The sequence below is a fragment of the Rhagoletis zephyria genome, unplaced genomic scaffold (assembly GCF_001687245.7).
Source record: "Rhagoletis zephyria isolate East Lansing unplaced genomic scaffold, Rhagoletis_zephyria_1.1 Rzeph_scaffold_03474, whole genome shotgun sequence".
In the NCBI taxonomy this organism is placed as follows: domain Eukaryota; kingdom Metazoa; phylum Arthropoda; class Insecta; order Diptera; family Tephritidae; genus Rhagoletis; species Rhagoletis zephyria.
In genome coordinates this window covers 3,429-26,011 of record NW_016160557.1, presented here as the reverse complement: position 1 = coordinate 26,011, position 22,583 = coordinate 3,429, and the positions used below count along the sequence as shown (strand labels likewise).

The 22,583-nt window shown below is 33.8% G+C and overlaps 1 protein-coding gene across 2 annotated transcripts; it reads right to left on the bottom strand.

Moving 5' to 3' along the window:
• Positions 1 to 8,140: 8,140 nt before the first annotated feature.
• On the bottom strand, positions 8,141 to 22,348 carry LOC108369036 (cytochrome P450 6g1-like). 2 transcript variants are annotated; one of them, XM_017624011.1, is made up of 4 exons: positions 22,275 to 22,348; positions 9,894 to 10,366; positions 8,753 to 9,429; positions 8,141 to 8,635 (listed from the first exon to the last, which is right to left on the bottom strand). In XM_017624011.1, the coding sequence occupies exons 2-4, from the start codon at positions 10,356 to 10,358 to the stop codon at positions 8,512 to 8,514; spliced, it is 1,266 nt and encodes a 421-aa protein (XP_017479500.1). In that variant the 5' UTR covers positions 10,359 to 10,366; positions 22,275 to 22,348; the 3' UTR covers positions 8,141 to 8,511. The 2 variants fall into 2 exon arrangements, with proteins under 2 accessions (XP_017479500.1, XP_017479499.1); XM_017624010.1 differs by having other exon boundaries at positions 9,894 to 10,369; positions 22,275 to 22,333.
• Positions 22,349 to 22,583: the final 235 nt, after the last annotated feature.

The following is a 22,583-nucleotide window of genomic DNA, read 5'->3' as shown; positions in this document are numbered from 1 at the left end:
GTATGGGATTGGTTTCGCATACATACCGACATATGTATGTATGAGTACTTTACCCCAAATGTTTGAAAAGATATGCAGTATAAAACTTTCAGTCAGTATGGGATGTACTACGCCTCTTTTCCAAAACGTCAATTTTTCTCTGTGAGTATGAATTTGATTTCACATACATAACTCCATACCAAGTTCCAGATCTCTCCCGCAAATACTTACAGAGATATGTATGTATGTATTATGAAAATTCCAATTTGTATGGGAGGCCTTGAATTATCGGAATTACTTTCAGTCTAACAGCATCCTCGTAAAATCCGTAGTAAACAGGTGGCAACTCTTAAAAAAGTTGCCTATTTTCCAATCTAGGTCATAAACTATCTGCGTGAAAAATTTAATGGAAATCCGTTTAGTCGTTTCCGCGTATTAGTTTAATTAAACTTTTTTAGTAGAAGGGCAAGTCTTACAAAAAGTAGCCTATTTGCAAATCTGGGCCATAAGTACGGTTAACCAATGTAAAATAAAGGAAATTTTTTTTTCAAAATTATTTGGGAATACGTACATACAATTTGTATGATAAACGTACCTTAACCATATCGTAACTTAAATCAAATATTTACCAGTTAATTAACCGATTCCGAAAAATGAAGCCAAATCCCTTTCAAGGACTTCGCCATCCTTTGCTGCCAAAATGCATTTACCATAATTCATACTGCACGCCGAAGTCAGCACACAGTGGTTCAAAATTGGAATTTAATGTTCATAATTCACCGCAGTCTTCATTTTTCAACCAATTTTTACTAAAACCCAAAAAAAAATTTATTTTTGTGAACCTTTTTTTGTAACATTTCAAACACTTTTTTGTAATTTTTTCGTTTTGAGGAACTATACAATTGTTTTTAACTAGTCGTTGTTATGTCATATTTATTAACTGGAACAGGATAATACCTTTTCTTCAAAATTGCCACTTTTTCTGCATTTTGCACTAAAAAAATTAATATAATCAAATAAAAATTCACAAATTAGGCTCAACTGGTCTCTTGCAAATATTATAAGCTTTAATAAAAAAAATTTTCAAATTAAGTGAAAAAAATTAAGGCTCCAGTGAATTACGAACACTAAATGCCAGTTTAGAACTACTGTGCAGCAGGGGGTTTATTATTATCTTTCAGTGGAACTGGAAACTCAGCGTGTAACACGATCCTGGGCACAACTTTCCCTGTGCTTTATAGGTTGTGCAAAGATTACCTATTAAATAAAAACCCTTAAGTGGGGTGCGAAACAAACCTGCGAAGGTTTTCATTATATTTTATAAGGAATATTTTTATTTTTCATATTCTGTGTTTAAAAATTTTCCTCTGAAAAAATGCAGAGCTGATTTAAAGGACAGTTTAAGAAATAAAGGACAAAAGGCGTCCTTTATTTTGAAAAAAATTATAAAGGACACGGGGTTAAAATAAAGGACTGTCCTTTAAAATAAAGGACGGATGGTCACCGTAGCCATAAGCTATCTGTGTACAAAATTCCATGCGAATCCGTTCTGTAGTTTCTGCGTGATGCTTTCCCTAACATACAAACTTTCACATTTATAATATTAGTAGGGTGCGGAAACGACTGAACAGATTTGCATGAAACCCTACTAATATTTTAAAAAGTTGCGTTTGTTTGTTCATTTCCAGTAAAATCTAGTAAAAGTTTTTACGAATTTTCATGTTTTGGCGTTTTCGTACGCAAAAACTTTCAAAGTAGGGGAAATTGGTAGAGCGAAAAGTGACAGTTGAAGTTGCAAGTTTTTACTGGATCATGGTACAATAATTACAGGTATTGTCTCCCCAGAGAGTTTTGCTTCACATCGAACTAGTCCGATAGGAACTAGATCCCCACCAGTACAAAATCGGCGAAAATGGTACTTTTAAAAAACTAATTTTTTCAGTTTTTATCACTAGAAATCTATATCTAAAGTGACGAATTTAGAACTGGTTCCGAGCTATAGAAAAAGGTATGCAGAACGAACTAGATCTTATATGTCGAATTTTGAACTAGTTCGGAACTATCGAATAAGGAATGCAGCGGGGGGCTAGTTTACTTTACATAGATATGTGTTCGGCGGCATTTTCGTTCAAATACGCTTCTATTCTGTGCTTCGCATATGCTTTTTCATAGCTTGGTAATACAAAACTAAAATTTGTGTTAACATTTCAACATCTTGGGACCGTCTGGAATCTAAGAAAGAGCAGCGAGCCCCTCTGCAAACTCAGCTACAGCTAAAGGTATGTAACGTACATTTCTTACAATCATTCAAATTTAATTTCAAATTGAAAACACATTTCATCCAAAATTACTTAAAATCGCACGCACGGAAGAACCAACAAGATTGAAAAATCATGATACTTTTTTCTTTCGTCTGTCGATTTTAGAACTGGTTCGGAACTATAGAATTTAGGACTAGTTCAGAACTATCGAAATACATCCCTTTTTTGCGGGGGGCAATTGACACTTCCTAGGACATCGCCATGTTAAATTCGCCAGTTGCTTGCATGCAAAAGAGATTTATCGCGAACCAGTACTGGGTCTAAATGTACTAGAAGCGCACCAGTTCAGAACTAGAGATTTTCCACACAGGGATTTTACTGGATAAATTTTTACTTGTAAGAATTTGCTACTTTAAACTAATAAGGAGACTGTTTATTGGTTTTTATTGTTGAAATTGACAAAATAAACATATTTAAATATAAAATATATTGTTTAATTATGAATCAGCTGCGAATAAACCAGCAATTTATCAGCTGAAACTTGCAAATTATTACTGGAATAGCGTTCGCGTACTTTTTTGAAAATTTTTTCTATGAGAGCGAATTCTTAGAAATGAAGTAATTGGAGAGTTGCTGGCAAGTTAGTGGATAATTTGTAAATAAACACAACTAATACTAGTCCCTTACTCATGGAGAAAAATGAGAGTTATTGGACAAGGTGGTGTGGCAACTCTCATGCAAATTGATTTTTCTATGCTGCATATCTGTGGAGGTGTTTATTGCAGAGGAGTGGAACTTGGCACCGAGATGTGTATACAAAATTAATTCCATACTCATGAAGAAAAATTTGCATTATTCTGAAATAGGGCATGGTATCACCGTACAAATTTAATATTTATACTGCATATCTCTAAAGGTGTTCATGGTAGAGTACTGGGACTTGGTACTGGGGTATGTAAAATCAATTCCAAACTCATGGAAAAAATTGCCACATATCCCTGGAAGTGTTTGTGGAAGAATACTGGAACTTGGTATGGAGTTGTGTATACAAAATGTATCAATGCTCATGAAAATATGTGAGTTATTAAAATAGGAGGTATGTCGCCTCCCATTCATACTAAAACTTTCTTAATACATATCTCTGGAGGGATAGAAAATCTCTGGAAGTATTTTAAATTTGTTATAGAGATTTATTTTATTATAAGTGCCGTACCAACAGAAAAAATGCATTTAATGCCAAAGGGAGAGTCGGCTTCGGCCATATAATCTAAAGCTCTCATCATGCATACAGTAATGAGAAGTGGTATTTTATCAAGGCCAAGATTAGAGCTGCAAAAACATCGGAGCACTATCGATAGTATCGATGTATAAATATTTTTTTGAAAACATCGATGTTTTTCTTACTATCGATGTTTTTAGAGGATATGCCATCATTGGAACGTTTATCCGTTGCTGATTTGGGGCAGGCAAGAAGTATAACAAGTAATTTTTAGCAAAAAAAAACCGACTTCAACTCTCATATAAAAAAAAAATTTATATATATATATATCTCAGGATCCACTGATCGGATCTTAACCAGATTAGTATGGGACCACCTCTGAGACACTACCTTTCCGATGCAAAAAGAATTATCGAAATCGGTTTACGTGGTCCAAAGTTATGCGGTAACATACATAAAAAAAAAAAAAAAAAAAATATTCCGACGAACTGATAACCTCCTCCTTTTTTGGAAGTCGGTTAAAAACTAAAGCGTAATCAACTCTAACGCTCTGAACGCTAAAGCCTAACAATAAGTGTTCAGGGAAGTTATTACCAGGGCCAAAAAGTTTAAGCTTACAGCCTGCTGTCTTACTTTTTCCTTACGAAATAATGGAACGGGCATATATTTCTGTTGAAAACAAGGGTGCCTGGTACTCTTCACAAACAAACTTTAGCAAACCATAGTAGAAAGCGTTGCGAATTTCTTAATAACTTCGTACTGCTTAAGATAATTTGGCTCTATAAATTTTTCTTGACCATTTCTTGGGCTTTTTTTATTCGTCGAACTAAATAAATGTTCGAAAATAATCATGATATAAAAATTTGAAGAAACCGCTGCGAGACAGCCTGAACATTTTTGAAGTTTGCTAACATAACAAAAATGTTTTCAAATTTTCAATCTCACAAAACATTCTCACTTCCATTGCTCACTTCAGTTGCTCTCAAAATTTCAATCTTATAAAGTGGACAAACTTCAAAAAATAAATGACGGCTGACGAATTGAGCGAGCGGTTTTACCTTGAAATATTTGTATCAAGGAAAATAATAACATATAAAAAGAGATCTAGTTTTTATTAACCCGTAACTTTAATTTCGTTTCTGCTTGGATATAAAAATTTAATACCAATGGGCAGCATTGAATACCGAATAACGAATATTTAAAAAAATTAAGACCAACCAACGCAGATCTCCATTATTTGAGAATATCGAGCAACACTAGTGTGTCCATTGTAATTTTTCAATCCTTGAAGTAAACTGAATAAAATCACATTAAACTGTACCTAATTTTTGTTATTCTGCGAGTATATTTACCAATGTTTTTGTGCTTATCTAAGCGCTTAAAAAGGATTTGTTTCTTGCTTATTTTCTTCAGCCCTGGTTATTACTAACAAATTGATTTTGTCAGTGCGATCTCTAATTGGGAAAATTAAGCATAAAAACCTGAAGTGTACCCTGGATTAATGCCTTTAATTTATTTAATAAGACATAATTTATAACACATATTAATAGTGTTGTTGCTTTATGAATACTTTTATATAATTATAAATTAAATGTGACCTTAAATACAAGTCAAATTAAAATTTAAATTAATTATTGGATAATTTTAAAATAATAACTGTAATTTATTAAAAAATTATGTTTGTTAATTGATAGGGATTTCAGCTTGAAACAAAAAGTTAAAATTCTCAAGAAACCACGATAGTATCGATACTATCGATGTTTTAGTGGCAAAAACATCGAAAAATCGATAGTTTCAAACATCGATGTTTTTGCAGCACTAGCCAGGATACTAAATTGGAGTTGGAAATATTAGAACCCGCCATGGCACGTTCACGCGTTGCATCTCTGGAACCATTTTAAGATAAACTTAGAGGGATTGTTATCTTTCGTATGTCTAGCGCGCAGACGAGATTTTATAATTTCATAATTTTAAACGGCCTAAATACCTTGACTCGCTTAAAAAATAATGAGCTTTAACAAAATGAGCACAGAAATAAAATATAACATCATTAAATTATTTTTCATATTTGTATAAAAACGTGGGATGAAACCCACGGGTATAATTATAAAAAATCATTTTAAGGCAAACAATTTTTGAAAAAATTTGCAACTTCCGACATGTTCGGAACCATTCGAATGATATTCTTTTTGTTTTTCTTAATCAAACATTTAAATTTTTTCCTTTCGATTGGTATATGGGAAGTATTGGTTGATATCTTCTAAGTATGTTTATTTGATTCAAATATATGGGCACGTGAATTATTTGGAAGTGGAAGAAGGAGACGGAAAGTACGTATATATAGGTATTTCGGTTTTTGAGTAACACATGGCGAAATATTAGTTGCGATCCCATACGAGTCCATACTAGTCAGAAATAGTCAGAATCAGTCAGATTTTACTGGAAATCGATCCCGTACTCGGATCTCTGACTATTGAGAGGCCAAAAATAAAGTAAATAAGGTCCTCTCTCTGTCAGAAGTTAACGGTTTTAGTCCGAAGATTTTCTGCTGGTAAATTCTGGTAAATGTGTCAAACGATCAGCTGTAGCGTGTTTGGCAACCAAATTGTAAACAAAAGAAAAGTGCACTCTGCTAATTCATGTTGAAAAGTATTTAATTACTTGTTTAAGTGTACTCTAATGAATTTGAAAGAGATTTTGGTTATTTACATGTGTGAGCGGAGTGTGTTCACATACAAAATATACAACCAAAATTTGGAGGTTATTTTGAAGTTGACAGAAACTACCATTTTTTACTAGAAAGCGGTCCCGTACCTTTCAGTGTTACTCTCTCGCTCTGAGCGAATTTTTATTTTTTGACAGTTTTACTAGTTTTAGTCCAAGGAATACGCGATTGCACCTATTAAAACCTAATCGTAACATATGTATGTATGTCGATTGGTTGATTGCAGTTAATTTGGATCAGTTCTTCTATTAGTATTCTATGTATGTACCCCAGTAAAAGAATTATATGTGCAATATGTTTTTCCTCATTTTCGCTCTATGAAAGAAGGGGGAAAACTTTTTGCTGCACGCAATAATAATAGCCTTTGGTTTATAAGTATTTTCATAGTAAATTTGATATTCGTTCATAATTTTAACTACCGTTACCACAAACAATAGTATAATATTCAATAGAAAATAATTATATGTATGTGCAAAATGAATTATGAATTATGAATTAATGAATTATGTGAATGTATGAATGCTCCAGTGTCAAAAATTTTCAACAGAAAACTGTGTGGTAACACCTTAAACATATAGAAACTATTTTCATAATAAAAACCGTTTTATTATTTATGTTATGGCCCATAGTGGCACTGAACTATCTAAATATGAGCCCGGAAATATAACCGGAGAAAATTTTTGTGGCTTGAAATTTAGCTAATTAACTGCTGAAGTAATCAGACATTAGAATATAATAAGAAGTTCCTGCTGAAGTAATCAGACATTAGAATATAATAAGAAGTTCCTTTAAAAATCCCGTTGACTATTGGAATCATAAGCTTGGCGGCCCTATACAAACCCCAAAAGAGTAGCCCTAACGACATATGCAAGGATTAACTACTAGGAACAGCAGAGTTGCCGTAAAAATTTATATGCATTTGAATCTCTCTGTCACAAGTAAAAGTTTAGAATAAATAATAAAAACTGTTTTGGTACTTAGGGTGAAGAAATAAATCGCTAAACCCACACAGCCCACTCTATTACACGAAAATTCGTTTTCAGCATTTTACATACTTAAATTACAAATGTTGTAGGAAGAATTGAAAAACTTTATTTTCAGTGATGAAAAAACTTCAATATAATTGATCCAGATGCCCAGCATACCTACATATTGGAGAGTCATTCGGCTTCCATGGCAAAACTGTCCTTGACGAAAGGGGCAGTAATTATTAATATTTGGCAATTCATATTGATTTATTACATTCAATTCAATACAATCAAAACGAATATTCATGTACCGTTTTTAATTTGAATAATAATAATAATATCACGTACATGTACTACGTTTAAGTTTAGCGGCTTGGGCTCCGACACAGCCGCAGGTAAGTAATATTTTGCAATTAAAGAGTGGCTAACTTCCCGGTGCCAAGGTTATGCTCTACATTGGTGCGTCGAGAGGGGAATCCTGTAACATGAGCTTCTGAAAAGTGGTCAGACGATCGATGAAGGTCTCTTATAGACAACAGCTGATGTGATTGAAGCGAGTGATTGCAGGAAAAAGTCCAGGCATGAGTCATTCATCTTCTGCCATGGTATTTCTCGTCAAACTGTGGTCAGAACTTATCGCGATGATACCGGACGGGATGTGCTAACCCACCCACCTTATAGCCCAAACCTTGGACCATCAAACGACCAATTGTTCCGCTCGATGAAGAACGCCCCAACGGGAATACGGTTCACTTAAATTGAATGTATCAAACATTGGCTTGATCTCCAAAGACGAGCAGTTTTATTGGCGCGGTATCAATACATTGGCCGAGAAATGGGAAAAGTCATAGCTAACGATGGGCAATACTTCCAATAAAATACATTGTACCAATTGATAAAAATCCCTTAAATCGTATGTAACCAATATAAATATACATAAGTATATGGTTTTCTAAAAAAATTATTTTTATCATAAAATGAATACCACTTCGAGTTTCGAAATTTATTGTTCATCGTTTATCACATACGGCTGTATATTAAAGTTTTACACTATGTACAAAAGTTTTTATATGTATGTATACGAGTTTCATTCTTTAATTTTATTATCAATTTATATGTTATCCATTAAATACGCCATCATAATAAACTTTAATAAGACGATACCTCCGTCCGTTGTCCGTCCCTAATTCGCATTTTGCTCGTATAGGCCGTCATTCACTACATTCAAGTATATGCCTTCCTTATATTGCAACACTATAGACATGGGATCAAAAGTTATCTCCGCTGGTGTTTTATCGCAAAAAGTCACGAAATGATTTTTCAAAATGTGAACCAAACCAATTTTGGATTGTAGTAAACCTATACGGCTACCAATGCAATTGCGCGGACCAGTGCCAAATGGCAAGTAGGCCATGGGTTCGTGCAGCTTTTTATTCTCAGAGCTGAATCGTTCCGGATCGAAGGTGTCAGGGTTGCGCCAGTACTGGAAATATAAGGGAAATTATTTATATCGGATAAAGAGTACGCAGAGGAATAACTGTAAAGCAAGTTTTTAACAATCAACGCCTTATATATCGCTCTCACAGTCCGATCAACTCACCTTAGGATCGCGTTGTATGCCGAAAATTGGTATATAAACAGCCATACCGGTTGGTACTTTGTAATCATAGTACGGTCGTAGATCAAACGGCTTATCNTGCCATGATCGGCTACAAGTGCGTCGCGAATTTCATTGCGCAGCCGCTCCTGTAAATCCGGATGTTTGGCCAATTCGTACAGCGCAAAAGCCATCGTTGAAGATGACGTCTCAAAACCAGCCGTTAAAAATACTGCTGCCTGCGCTGTTAGAACATCCTGCGCCTCGTTATTGTACTCGTTTCTCGCGATCGCCTCTTTCTTCAAATCTAACAACACATCAACTAAATCGTTACGTATGGCACCAGTCTTCTCTCTTTCTATCATAACGTGATTGATGGTGTTGCGTAGAAACGAAGAGAATTCAGGCGTGAAAAGTTTCACTTTAAATGTGCTAACCCAATTTGGGTAGAAGAATGCGATGAAAAATGAAAGCGCTCTACCCAACGTAAAATCAAAAATCTTTCGACCCTGTGTGCGAAATTCACCGTCTGGATTTTTCAAACTATTCGCGTGTATGCCAAAGGCAATCGATGCTATCACATCGGTGGTGAAGAGCGCACACACCTCCTTGATTTCGGTGTTGTAGGTATTGCCAGTCTTTGTGTGTTTCAACAAATGAGACTCTAATTGAGAGCCAATCTAAAATAGCAAAATATGTATAAAGAAAAAGGCTTATAGAAAAAAAGGGACTGTACACCTTCGAATATAAAGTAGTTTTGCAAAGCAATTTCGTAAATTTTCTTATGGCCGATCTTAGGGACTGCCTGTTTACATTTTTAGTCTTATCTTGGGTATTTACAGACCGATGTTAAAGTATGATATGTATATCGATGTTTTGTCTCATTTTTTTTGTTCCAATGGTCATTGATCTCAAGTACCCCGTTCTAGCTTTACTTTACCTTACCTGCCATTGGCTGATAGGAACTGAGGTAAGTACTAGAACGGGGTATTTCAGGTCGATGAACTCTGGATTAAAAAATTATCTTATAAACAGTCTTCTTCTTCCTTTGTGAAATTGCATTCCAAAAATACTTTCGATGCAAAAGTATACGGCCATTTTTATATGATGCGGTCTACTCTACAAATTTGTTTGTTTTACTTGCCTCGGTCATTAGAGCATACATTTGCTTAATTTTTCCTGAAGTGAACACCGGTGAAATTCTCGTTCTCAGCTCCTTCCATTGTGGGTTTCGTATGAAAAATAGATTATTCGATGCTAAGGCATCGCCGTGTGGATCACAAGCGCCAAAACGATTTGAGAACTTTTGAAATTCTTTGATTAGCACGGATTTGATGAGTTCCGGCTCGCGTAGCACTAAAGCTGGCTTGTTTATAATATAAATGCCGACTGCAGCAGCCTTCGACACCGTAGCATCCTTGTAAACATCGGAGAGATACAGGAAGAAACTGTTGCTGAGCGTAAACATGACTTGAATGTTGCCAATCAGTGGGAATGGTTTTATAAAGGGAATGTTGTGCCGCTTCCAGTAGCCATAAGTGTAACGACACCAGACGTATACGATCGCCAAAAGAGCCGCCAAGAGGCCAATAGTTTCTGTAGAAAGCATTTTATGCACTGCTTTCGAAAAGGAAAAGGAAGCGAGAGAGAAAATATATTCTTGAGCTGAATAACAATTAAATAAGTATTGGAATTTGATTAATAAATTGAAAAGTATCTAATAGTCTAGTCAAATTGGCATTGAGGTGCTAAATTAGTTCACCGTCGATGCAAAAATACCTATTCGAAATGGTCTGAATCGCGTATTAAAATGATTAAAAAGAGATGGGTGCAGAAAATATCGAAAAAATAAAACATATATGTCTAGATATGAGACATTCTTTCACAATTTGGTGTCACACTTTCGATTGGCTTCAGATTTTTTTCGAGGAATAATCCATCCATCGTTTTTATTAATTAAAAATTTTGTAAAGTATTGGAACATTGAACGAACGCTGCTTAACCTATACAGTGTTTTAGTCTAGAAGTCAAAGTTCAAAAGGGGCATATTATATTTCAAAAAAAGTAATTTTGCTCCCATGAAGCGATTTCTTAGAGGCTCGTATATAAGGCCGGCTGCACTGAGCAATTGCTCACTTAGAACGCTGGCGGGTAGAGCGCTCAAATTTTGAGTTTCCCACCAATCAAGAGGATTTTCAGCGAGATGAGCTCGTTTTTCTTTAAGATAGGCCTTCAATTAAGCTTTAATTTAACATTTTTTGCTGACGGTGTAATACATTTTCTTTAATTTAAAAATTTTTTGAACACCCTTTATATAGGAAAAATGCATTAAATCGAAAACTTGTAATATCGCTAAAAATTCTAAATTAAAAGTTTGTTGTTGCGAAAACCTGCAAAATCTATACATATAAAAATGGTGTGAAAAATTTATAGTAATTCATCAATTGAGAACGGCTGGGCGGATTTCGCTCAAATTTTTTTCGTCGTAGGAAACACGGTAAATATTGGCTTATTTTGGGATAAATTTTAAGCCTTTAAAGTGCTCTAGTAACTTATTATTTGCAGATATAACTTTCATTTTCGAGATTTAGGTTCTTTGGAGCAATAGAAATGCTATCGTGTACAAATTTTATATAAATTCAACAAATTTTGAGCATTTTCGGGCGAAAAATTGTTTAAAAAATTAGCAAATTTTTTGTATTACCAATATGCTCGCCAACTTCTCGAATGATTTGGGTTTTGTTTACTTTAATCAAAAATTCAATTTTTTTCTTTTCGTTTGGTATATGGGAAGCTGGAATGAAATTGATGGTATAATTATACTTTTTTGGTACATTTTGAATCTCAGAAGTACATTGGTACTACATCGACATTTTTGATACAGTTTTGTCAAAATACGGCACTGCGCCAAATTCTGCCGAATTGCTTGGACATGTGAATGTTTGTGAATGAAAACATACTCATCTTTTTCCATTTCATACAAGACGTTGTGTTTATTAAAACCTAAAGACTTGCTTAAATCAATAAAAAGCTGCTGTAATAATATAAACCGTAGAAAAGACTAAATATTTTGCTAAATATTTTTCTGAAACTTCGATTGCATTGAATGCAATCTTTTTTGTAAAGTTTTTGTGTTACTTGCACTTTATAAACAGACTTGAATGCTTTTATTGCTTGCCTTGATGTATTAATTTGTATTGGAAGCTTAGAGTACAACTTCACAAAATGATTTTCATGCGTTCAGAATTGTATTCTTAGGGGTTTGATGGCTTTTTTAAACTACCCTGCAGAAAATGGGACTAGTTTGTAGCTAACTATTAACTAACTAGCAGTCGTCTAGTGGTAACTATTTATTAACTATTTCCGTTGGCCGTAACTTACTAATTTTGAAGGGAGATGGCCGAAAAATAGTGAGAACTGGTTCCCCCTGCATTAGATTTCAACTAACTTGCAGCTTTTGGACATAAACTATTAATTAAAAAGAAATATTTAGAATATATATAGAAGTCAGGTCAGGGGAGTACCTTGACCTTCAGCAATTTGTCAAGTGTTCCCTGCATTGTAGGGGTAATACACTCGAGAGCAAACAATCCGAAGCCTCCATATTGCGGCTACCTCTGCTAGGGAAACGCTACAGTGATCCGGAGTTCTGAACTTTAGGTTGATGGAGAATTTTTTCTTTTTACATTTTTGAATGAAAACAAAAATTTCATCAGATGTTCGGATCCCTGATGGGAATTTCGTAATCGTACAGTTTCATAAGTAAAAACACTATCAGCTGATTGCCAAAGAATGCCTACAACTGAGATCCCCTGTTTCTTGGCATTTGCTCTTATCTTTTACAATTTCTTTCATTTCTATTACAATTTCTTTTATTTATATTACAATTTATTCAAAATAAACTAACCCACTGAACCAAAAACACCAATACACTAACCACAAACACAACTACAGCCTGCCAGAAAAAACGGTAAAAAGAATAGTTACTTTACTTATGGAACTGTACGATGGTATTGGTTGATATTTTCTAAGTGCATATGATTATTTTATTCAAATATATATGGGCATAAATGATTTTCCATACAAAATCACTTCGTCATCATTTTGCAAACACGTGCTTGCGCCGGAAATGCGAGAAGGAGACAAAAAGTATACGTGTGTATTAGGGTGCCCATACTAGTGTGTATGTAGGTATTTCGGCTTTTGAGTAACAGATGGCGCAATATTTATAATCTAATCGCAGCGTATGTATGTACTAAATACATACATATATACGTACATATGTTGATTGCAGTTCATGAGGATGTGTTTTTCTTTTATGGCGTTTTCGTTTCTACAAAAATTGTTGCCTTCTCATTGCTCTCTTCTTGGTACAAACGAAGACGTCATTAGTAATCTATGTATGTAGTACATATGTATGTATGCATGTATATATCGATAGCTGAGTGGAAGATCGACCTATCTCGGCCGCCAGTTCGAAAACGCTCTATCTCAAAAAACTTTTAAAGAACGCCCTATTTCAGAATTTAATTGAAAAACACCCTATCTCAAAATTCGGTTCAAGAACGCCCTATCTCACTTCAAAATGTATTGAAAATATGCTGATATAGGGCGTATTGAGTCGGCAGCTGAGATAGGGCGTTTTTGGAAAGAATTCTGAAATAGGGCGTTCTTGAAAAGTTTTTTGAGATAGAGCGTCTTGGAACTGACTGCCGAGATAGGTCGATCTTCCACTCAGCCATCGATATGTAAATACATATGAATGCATAATACGCGAAAACTTGTATCGTCATATCAGATCTGTACTGTTCATTCGATTTTACAAAATGAGTTATCAAATTACAGGGCTTGGCCTGTAGACGTGCAATAACTTTTTATTATGCAAAAATGTTGCCACCTGATAAAAAAGTTCAATTCAATTTTTTTTTTTTTAAGTTAAATCAATTATTACACTATGAGTATCGATCGAAATGGAAAAGGCTTTATTTCTTAATTATATGTTACCTGTTTCAAAAAGCTAGTGCGACTTAAATAAAGGTAGAAAATTGAAACCCACTGGGAAAATAGGTAAGCACCTTACGAGGTAAGCCATGTTTTCTTTCAGTTTTTAGTACCAAAATTGTCATCATGGCCAATGTCATCTACTAGTAAAGCACAAAATGAACACCTCCAACGACACATTACGTTGTCAGTTGCAAAGTAACGTGCAGCCGAAGTTATCTCTAAGCGCCGAACTACTCCGAGCGACTTCTCTGCATTACACGTAACTTACTTTGTAAAGCGGCTCAGAAGTATGTCTGATACCAAATGTACATTCTAAATTCCTACTTACATAAGGCGGCCATGCCTTTGTAAAAGTAAGGGACGTTCGGCAGGGAAATGGTAATGACTGCCAGGTGAAGAGTAAGTTGCTAATAAGGTATTATTACGTGCTCCTAATTCCCACTGGGAATGTATATCCTGCAATTGATGTCAGACGAAAGAGGTTGCGGTTTGAAAATATTTTTCAGAGGGCTATAAAGGTTATAAAGTTAGATTCAATATAAGAAATATATGTTACATAAACTACTTCAATCTGAATATAAAGCAAAATTGTTTGGCAGAAACTTTATTTCCAAACTGCATGTAAGAGGGTTGCCCCCTGCGTTTATAACCAAGTTCATTTGAATTACGAGTACTAGATAATTTAAATATGCATCACAATGCAAGTATCAGACGAAAAAAGTGTAACGCGGTTTTGGTTTAAAACTAATTTGAACAGGATAGCCATCTGTTTGAAAAGTCGAATTGGCGTCAAATAAAGTACTATTGAGAAATACTCTTATTTACGAGTTATAGCTTTCACCTTCGTACGATGGAGGAACGCTATCAAAGCCTCTGAAACGAACACTTGATGGCTGACTATTGTTGGAGCATTCAGAACAGCTCTCAGGCTGCAACTTCTGCAGGGTAGTTTTCTAAAAGAAAGTTTTTTTTCAACTTAAGATCTTAATAAAATTAGATTAATTACACTCAGTGTTGGCAAAATGCTAACCTGATTAACGATTAAAAATTAACGATTAAAATGTTAATCGGGATTGACGATTAAGATTAATTAATCGTAATCAAATGTATGATTAATGATTAAATTTTTTTAATCGTTAATCGCTGGCGGCGATTACGATTAATTAATTTTAATCATAATTGTTAATCCAATTAAAAACAAAATCTGATTAAGTTGTCTAGTTTGTCCGAATTTGGAAACAAACAACAGTTGTAGTAATTATTTTGTGTTTTACGCTTATAAAAAGCACACAAAATAAAATAAAAATTATAATTATTTTTATTAGTAATAAATAAACTCGAAACTTTTATAAACCAGCGCACATGTGCAGAGGGATATTAAAACCTAGTTTGTAAAACGTATGTTGGTATAGATCTTAATGAAAATGCACACCAAATTTCTTAGATTGATGAGGAAAACCGACTTAGCCATACTCGATTAACTGGCTTTGTGTGCACAGGAAAATTCCAGCATATAGTAATTAATCACCAAACCTACTTAATCAAATTAAGAGTTAATGACTAAAAATTAATTTTTTTAATCGCGGTTACGATTAACTGTTTAATCGGATTAAAATTAATCATGATTAACTGTAATCGGATTGAATTTAATCGAATTAACTAATTGATTAAAAAATCAATCGATTAGTGCCAACACTGATTACACTACCGGAAAAAAAGTATTGGCACAGAGAATTTTTTACAATATATGCAACAATTTTTACGTCAATTTCTTTTCGCTAATTTTTTTATAAAAATATGGTTCATACTCAACAAAAAATTAAATTTCTAAACTTAGTGCAAAACTCAGGAAAATTCAATAAATTTGCAGGAAAATTTTCCTCTTTTTAATCAGATTTTTTATATTTTTTTTGAGTATGCAGTTTTGTAGCCCAATAAAGTGGAAGCTTGAAATAGCTAGAACTTACCGTTGATTTTTGGCACGCAGTTTCTTCCATATAAAAAAAAATCGAAAATACTTTGTATGGAACACCATGTATAACCAAAGAACGAAGATAACAAGAAGGAACAACTCGTTATAATTGTGGCGAAAGTGTGCAACAGGGGCGTGCCCTCTCTTTTCATCCAATCAAAAAACGCACCAGGGCAAAAGAGAAGGCACGCCCCTGTTGCGCACTTTCGCCACAATTTTAAGGAGTTGCCCCTTCTTGTTATCTACGTTCTTTGCTATAACTAGAGCTGACACAGAAAATTCAATCACAAATTTAAAATCGTCATCAAAAGTTAGGCTAGTATCATGTAACATAACCTAATCATCAGAAATGCTGTTGTGAGGTGTTATCAAACGAATTGTTCAAAAACTCTTTAATCCAAGTTTTTTTCAAAAGCGAACCACGATGTTAATTTTTATTATGAGGGTTTTAGTAACCTTCCCATATAGGGCGGAGGTCCTCGCACAAGAATAAATATGGCTCATAAATTAATTACATATACACGTCCCACAACTCATTATTTTTTGACACGCCCCGAATAAGGCCATGTTAAAAAGTGCAACCGGTTCCCTTGGAGTACCTACATATCAGACTACTTTATAATTAAAACCAAGGTCGGAAAATAATCATTAACTTTTAACCAAAATCAAGGTGTTGTAAGCGTCGTAAAACAATTTAACTACATTCACATATTTGTATTCGTACGTTCTACTATAATGTATAATGATTTTTATTTTTTGAGTTTAACCAATAAAAATCAAAAATAATAATTAATATCTGATTTTTATTTTTCTCTTAAAAATAATAATTTATATTGATTTTTATTTTTTCTCTTAAGAGTAATGATTATTCAAAAAACTCAAAAGCTATACTAGGGTATTTTCCGACATATTATTTTGAGAGGTAGCGACACTCTAATAAAAAGAATAAGTCCCAAAATTTCCAGGTCTAAATTTCTGTTGCTTGCGTCTATATGGCCTTTTAAAATTTTATAAGTAATCATTATTTCTAAGCGAAAAAATAAAACTCAATAATAATTTTTATCTCTGGCCGAAAAAATAAACATCATAATATAATCATTATTTCAGATCGAAAAAATAAAAATCAAATAATAATTATTCCCGTTGAGCGAAAAAGTAAAAATTATTTTACTTATAATGATTACCGTCCCTGCTTAAAACCCTTAGTGAGTAAAAATAAATGATAACGAACTAAGTTTTTATCAATTTGATAACAATTTAATGTTATACTCAACACTTGTTTGCACTTATCTTATCAATTTCATCAATTACCATGACTTTTAAAAAGCCATAACTTTTAGAAAATTTATAATTATTTATACCAAAGCCTGCCTATCTTGAAAATCAATTATTTTATCAAAATATTAACTTATTTATAAGTGTTAATATACTTAGTATGTGTGATGGTAAGGTATATCTATGGCCTGATAACAAATAATAGTTGCGTTCCCTAACTCGCAAGAAGTTGCAAGAATTTACAGGAATTTACCAAAAAGCATTTCCCGTACTCGGTTCTCTGGCTTCTTTTGCCTTTTGACAGTTTTACAGGTTTTATCCAGACAATTTGAGGAACGCAACTAATTTTCTTTCGTTCGAATTAGGGATGTTTCGAATGTCATATTTTTCACATTCGAATGCGAATGTTAGCAATAATATTAAAAACGCTATAATCAACTTAAGCCATCCTTTTCATTACTTAAAAATTTTGTAAATTATTAGAACATTGAACGAGTACTTAACCTATAAAGTGTTTAAATCTAGTAGTCAAAGTTCAAAAGACGTATAGTATATTAAAAAAAAAGTAATTTGGCTTTATTTCTATTATTATTTATAGGTTACTTATAAGACTTTTAGCAGTACTTGTTGAGAGCCCACCAAATGTTGCTTTATATACTACTTAACCGCTTAGTGCCTGAAGCTGGTTAGACAGACTTACAGCCATTTCAACAATATTAGAATGGACTCGCGGCCCATGTACACATTCGCATTCGCAAAATATTCGTATCATTCGATGCGAATGCGAATTTTGAATGCGAATGCGTAAAATGATGCGAATCATTCGCATAACGAATGCAAATGCAAATATTCGCAACATCCCTGCTTCGAATATACACCATGGTATCTACAGGTAGTAGGTAAACACTGTGGCTAGTTTATACTGTAATTTTTCGAAATGATGTATGGTTTAGATTAGGGAGAAATGCGGATATGCTCAGTGGTCCTCGCGAATGTGCCGGTTCTGCGTGAAGCAGGGAAGACATGCTGAACAACAATTGCTTTGAATTGCAGTGCCGAAGACGAGCAAAGCAACAGCCGATCGGCAAGTGTCTTGCGCAATAGGAAGAAATTTATAGTGTACGTGTGAAAACTTCGCAAATGCCTACCACTGGTCTTAAGCATTCTCTATAATTATAATATTTTTTGGAAGAAATAGTTACAGTGTCAATACCTGACTGTTCGGATCCAAGCGTTATTGTAAGTAAGTATACACCAGGCCAACTAATGAAGTAACGTCGAGGCGAATAAAAAACAGCTTAGATAGAGAGCGATTCATAGCGGTGTAGTTTCAAAAGGAACTAGGCTCTAGAATTTCAGCGGGGCTTTTATGAGCTTTTGAAAGATTGTGCTAATTATGCTAATGGACGCGGATTCCCCCGCTGTCGGGATTATGCTGAAACTCTTCGTTGCTACCAACATTACGGATGAGTTTATTAAATCATTATTCGCGTAGAACTTGGCAAGCTTTGGCGATTAATAGGGCAGCTAACGTGTTAAGCGCAGTCTGTTTTGGTGCCCTTGAGATGAGAGAATTGGCGGAATCTACTTGAATACTTGCAATGCCTTTGCTTTACTGAGATAAATATTTTCTGCGGCAACTGGAGGGTGATTAAGGTCTAGGAATCTCAGCTCTTCCTTCTTACTGCGCTCTTTAGTGAGGAATCTTGAAGATTTTTGATTCAGCAATGAACTAAGTTATGTTATAGAGCAATTTTTAACACAAAAACATAAGGAGCATACTAAACTTTTTAAGAAAATCAATCTGCTGGATAAAAAGTAAATCAACCTTATCATGAGTTTCATTTTCCCTGAACCGGTTCACTTTTCACTCACTCAAATTTTCAGGTGAATTTTTTTTCTTCAGGATAAAGGCTCAGTTATGCAAGACTTGGACTTGACTTGACTTGGAAATTGTGTATCTGGCAAATGAGCAGCGCGTGTATGTAGTTACCCAAAAAAACAGCTTCACTTAGAAACTTGGAGAACTATAGATTTTTGATTTCTAAGTTAAATTTCTAAGTGCAAAGAGAGCCCTGAGAGAATCATGCTGCCATTTCATTTTTTAATAAAATCCCTACAAATATGCCACATAAATAAATTTTTTTGTATATATGTAATTCATCTGGCAATCGAAAAACAAACTTTCAAATAAAGACAGAAAATATAATAAAAACAATCACAATTCGATACGCGTAAATACATTTATTTTACTGGTAATTTTGTATTCATTCTGGTGTAAAGACAAATTAAACGTTTGCAATTTAGGTGTACAAATACAAGTGCTGATATTCAAAAGAAAAAGAAAAGGTAATAGGTGACACGCTGAATAATCGTTTCTAAGTTTCTAGGTAAGTCAAGTCAAGTCTAAGCCTTGCATAACCCAGCTTTAAAAGGCAGAATATTTTCTGAAGGGAAACATTTTATTTCCGAGAAATGAATGTGATGCGACAAAGCTGATTTTGTCATAATAATTAGTCACTCTATAAATTTTACACCCAGCAAATCCCAAGTAGCGGTTTCTGGAACGTGCCACATTTGTCCGCTACATCGGGATGTGATAAAAAGAAAAACTGGCAGCACTCCGCTAGGTTGCAGACATCTTTCAAAATATGTTCGAAAAATATCTTGATATGAAAGGAACTGCTTTACACTCTCAAGAAAAAAAAATTGCCAAAACTCAATGGAATTTTTAGAAACTTAAATCTTGCACTTTATTATACTTAAATAAATTTATTTTAGATTCTAATTAAAATGTTTGCAATTTAAGTGAAACCTTGCAGAATATTTTTAATTTTTGTACAAAGTTTGATCCAAAACCAAAGATCTACCACATTTTTTTTAAATCCACCACATTTTTTGAAGTGAAACTTCTTTAGCGGCGGTTGGTTGGTTGAGAGTAAATTGGCAAATTCAGCGGAAATTGCACACGGATCTGGTTGGGACGGAAATGATGCAACGGAAATGATGCAACGGAAATGGTGCAACGGAAATGGTTGGGGCTGCAACAAGTGCTTCTTATGTGTATTTGCTAACAAAAGGTTAAAGAATAACACTTAGAAAAAGACCAATACAAGAACGAAAGTAAAGGTGATTACGTACATAAATGAAGAAACGGATAAAGGCAAAGGTAAAAATAACAACAAAAACAAAGATGCGTAAAGATAAAGGCAAAAATGAAGACCAAGGTAAATCTAAACACTTTACTACACTAATATGAAAGGAACTGCTTTACACTCTCAAGGAAAAAAAATTGCCAAAACTCAATGGAATTTTTAGAAACTTAAATCTTGCACTTTATTATACTAAAATAAATTTATTTTAGATTCTAATTAAAATGTTTGCAATTTAAGTGAAACCTTGCAGAATATTTTTAATTTTTGTACAAAGTTTGATCCAAAACCAAAGATCGACCACATTTTTTTGAAATCCACCACATTTTTTTTTCAGATTCTACCACTGGTATGTACTAGAGGTATACGCCGCCGAGCCACGCCGCCGCCGAGTTACGAAAATATCGGCGCGGCGGCGGCGGCGGCGTTCGGCGCCTAAGGAATTTTGTACAAAATTTTCATGATGTATGTACATTGAAATACATCGTCTGAAGGAACTAAATACTACTAGTATAAAAACACAATTTTACATTTTTAAAGGAGTTGCTTTTGCATAATTTGGGCCAGTGGAAAATAATATGATCTCCTTTATTTTTACAATAAGAGCTTAACTTTGAAAAAACATAGCTAACATATTTTTCGACGAAAGCGTTTATTACAGTTAAATTAGGGTCGAATACTGGTAATCTAACGATTTATTCCCGCAGTAGACAATTCTTTTCAATACTACAACAATACTACTTTTTTATACACCTACTACAACAACAATAAAGTTATAACACATGAAAAACTTTAACGCCAATATCTCAAGAAGCAGTTTTAATAGAAGCGGCCTCTTTGCATCTAACTCCTCAATTATTGGAGATAAAACAAAGAAAAGTTGATTTTTCTATGTATTTTTTTTTTAAATATTTTAAACAAACACATTTTTGCTAATATTTACATTCGTACGTTATTTTATTCTGGGGTCCCACATACGTATACAAGTACTAGGTGGCTGTGTGAAAATTACGTTAGCATTCCCTAGTGGTGGTCAAACCCCAGGAAGGTTTTGCTCCCTCGCATCGCAAGGTTTTCTACACAGGGTTATGGTAAACATTAGTATTATTTTTCATTACATTCGGTTCTCCTTGGAAAAATTTGGCGCTTCTTATTTTAGTGGAAATGCTAACCATCTATAAGAAATTTTTTTCAACAGTCGGTCTAAAAGGCCCGTTCTGGTTCGAGTTGATGGGTTAAACTTTTGGAAAACAAGTAGACACCTTGTTTTCAATATGTAATCCGCAAAAAATCGTAAGAACTCCGTAATTTAACATAACGGTTGATAAGATTATTGCAAAAATTTATTGAGAGCGACATAACATTCGCCGCTGCCGCCGAATATTTTTGAAGTTGACCACGCCGCCGCCGCAAAGCCTGTCGGCGTAAACCTCTAGTATGTACATAAATATGTAAATCCAAGTTTAAAACTGTATACGAAATTTCTAAAAATTTTCAATATTCATCATCAAGATTTTAAAGTTTTTAACCAGAATTAAACCAAAAAAAAAAAATTCATTAGTGCAATAAAGCGCATGTTTCAATGTTTTGATTAATTTTTTTTGCTGACGGTGCTACTCATTTTGTTCTAAATTAAGCTACATGTATAAGTTCGAGAGGGAGTATTTTAGTCTCGAGTCTTTCTTTAATTTATTTTAAATTTAATTTTTGAGCGAGTTTCTCGTCCAAACACTAACATATGTGTAAGCGCCAATCTAATGTTATTATTTTTATTTTAATTTCTTTTGTTTAACATATTCTAAATTATTTTATTTCATTTCATTTTTTTAAGACACTTGAAAGCTTTAATAGGAGACGATTAAATTTTTAATTTTTCAATTGGTCTATTTTATATTTTCCGATTTGCCTAAATTTTTTAATTTTTTTTATTAAGAAAGGTTTTTTTGCGAAAAACATGCATTAATTTCGTTTTGGAAAACATTTATGCGCATGCTCATAGGTTAAATACTACACACAATTGCACTTCTTTCGATTTTTAAATTGCTTAGGTGATGTTTGTATTAGTATGTATGTAAGTATATACCCGTTTATTTATATATTTACAGCATTGTATTGCAGTTACCTTTAGCAAATTTTATTCAAAAATCGTTACGCATTCGTTTCCGTCTTTCCCAACTGCACTTCAACCGAAACACTAAACTCAATAGTCCCACAGGTTTGTGCTTATATTAGAACGTGTCTATATTTCTATACACTTGTGATCAGCTAATTAAGCCAGCAACATTTTGATGAATTTTGGCCATTTTTCTTTTGTTTATTTACAGGTCTATTCTGCGCGGGTAATAAAAGGTTTTTAACCGGTAAATAAAGTTCCTGTAAATTTTTAAACCCTTTTCGCATTCTGTGTACTCTTGTAACCGGTAAATTTTGT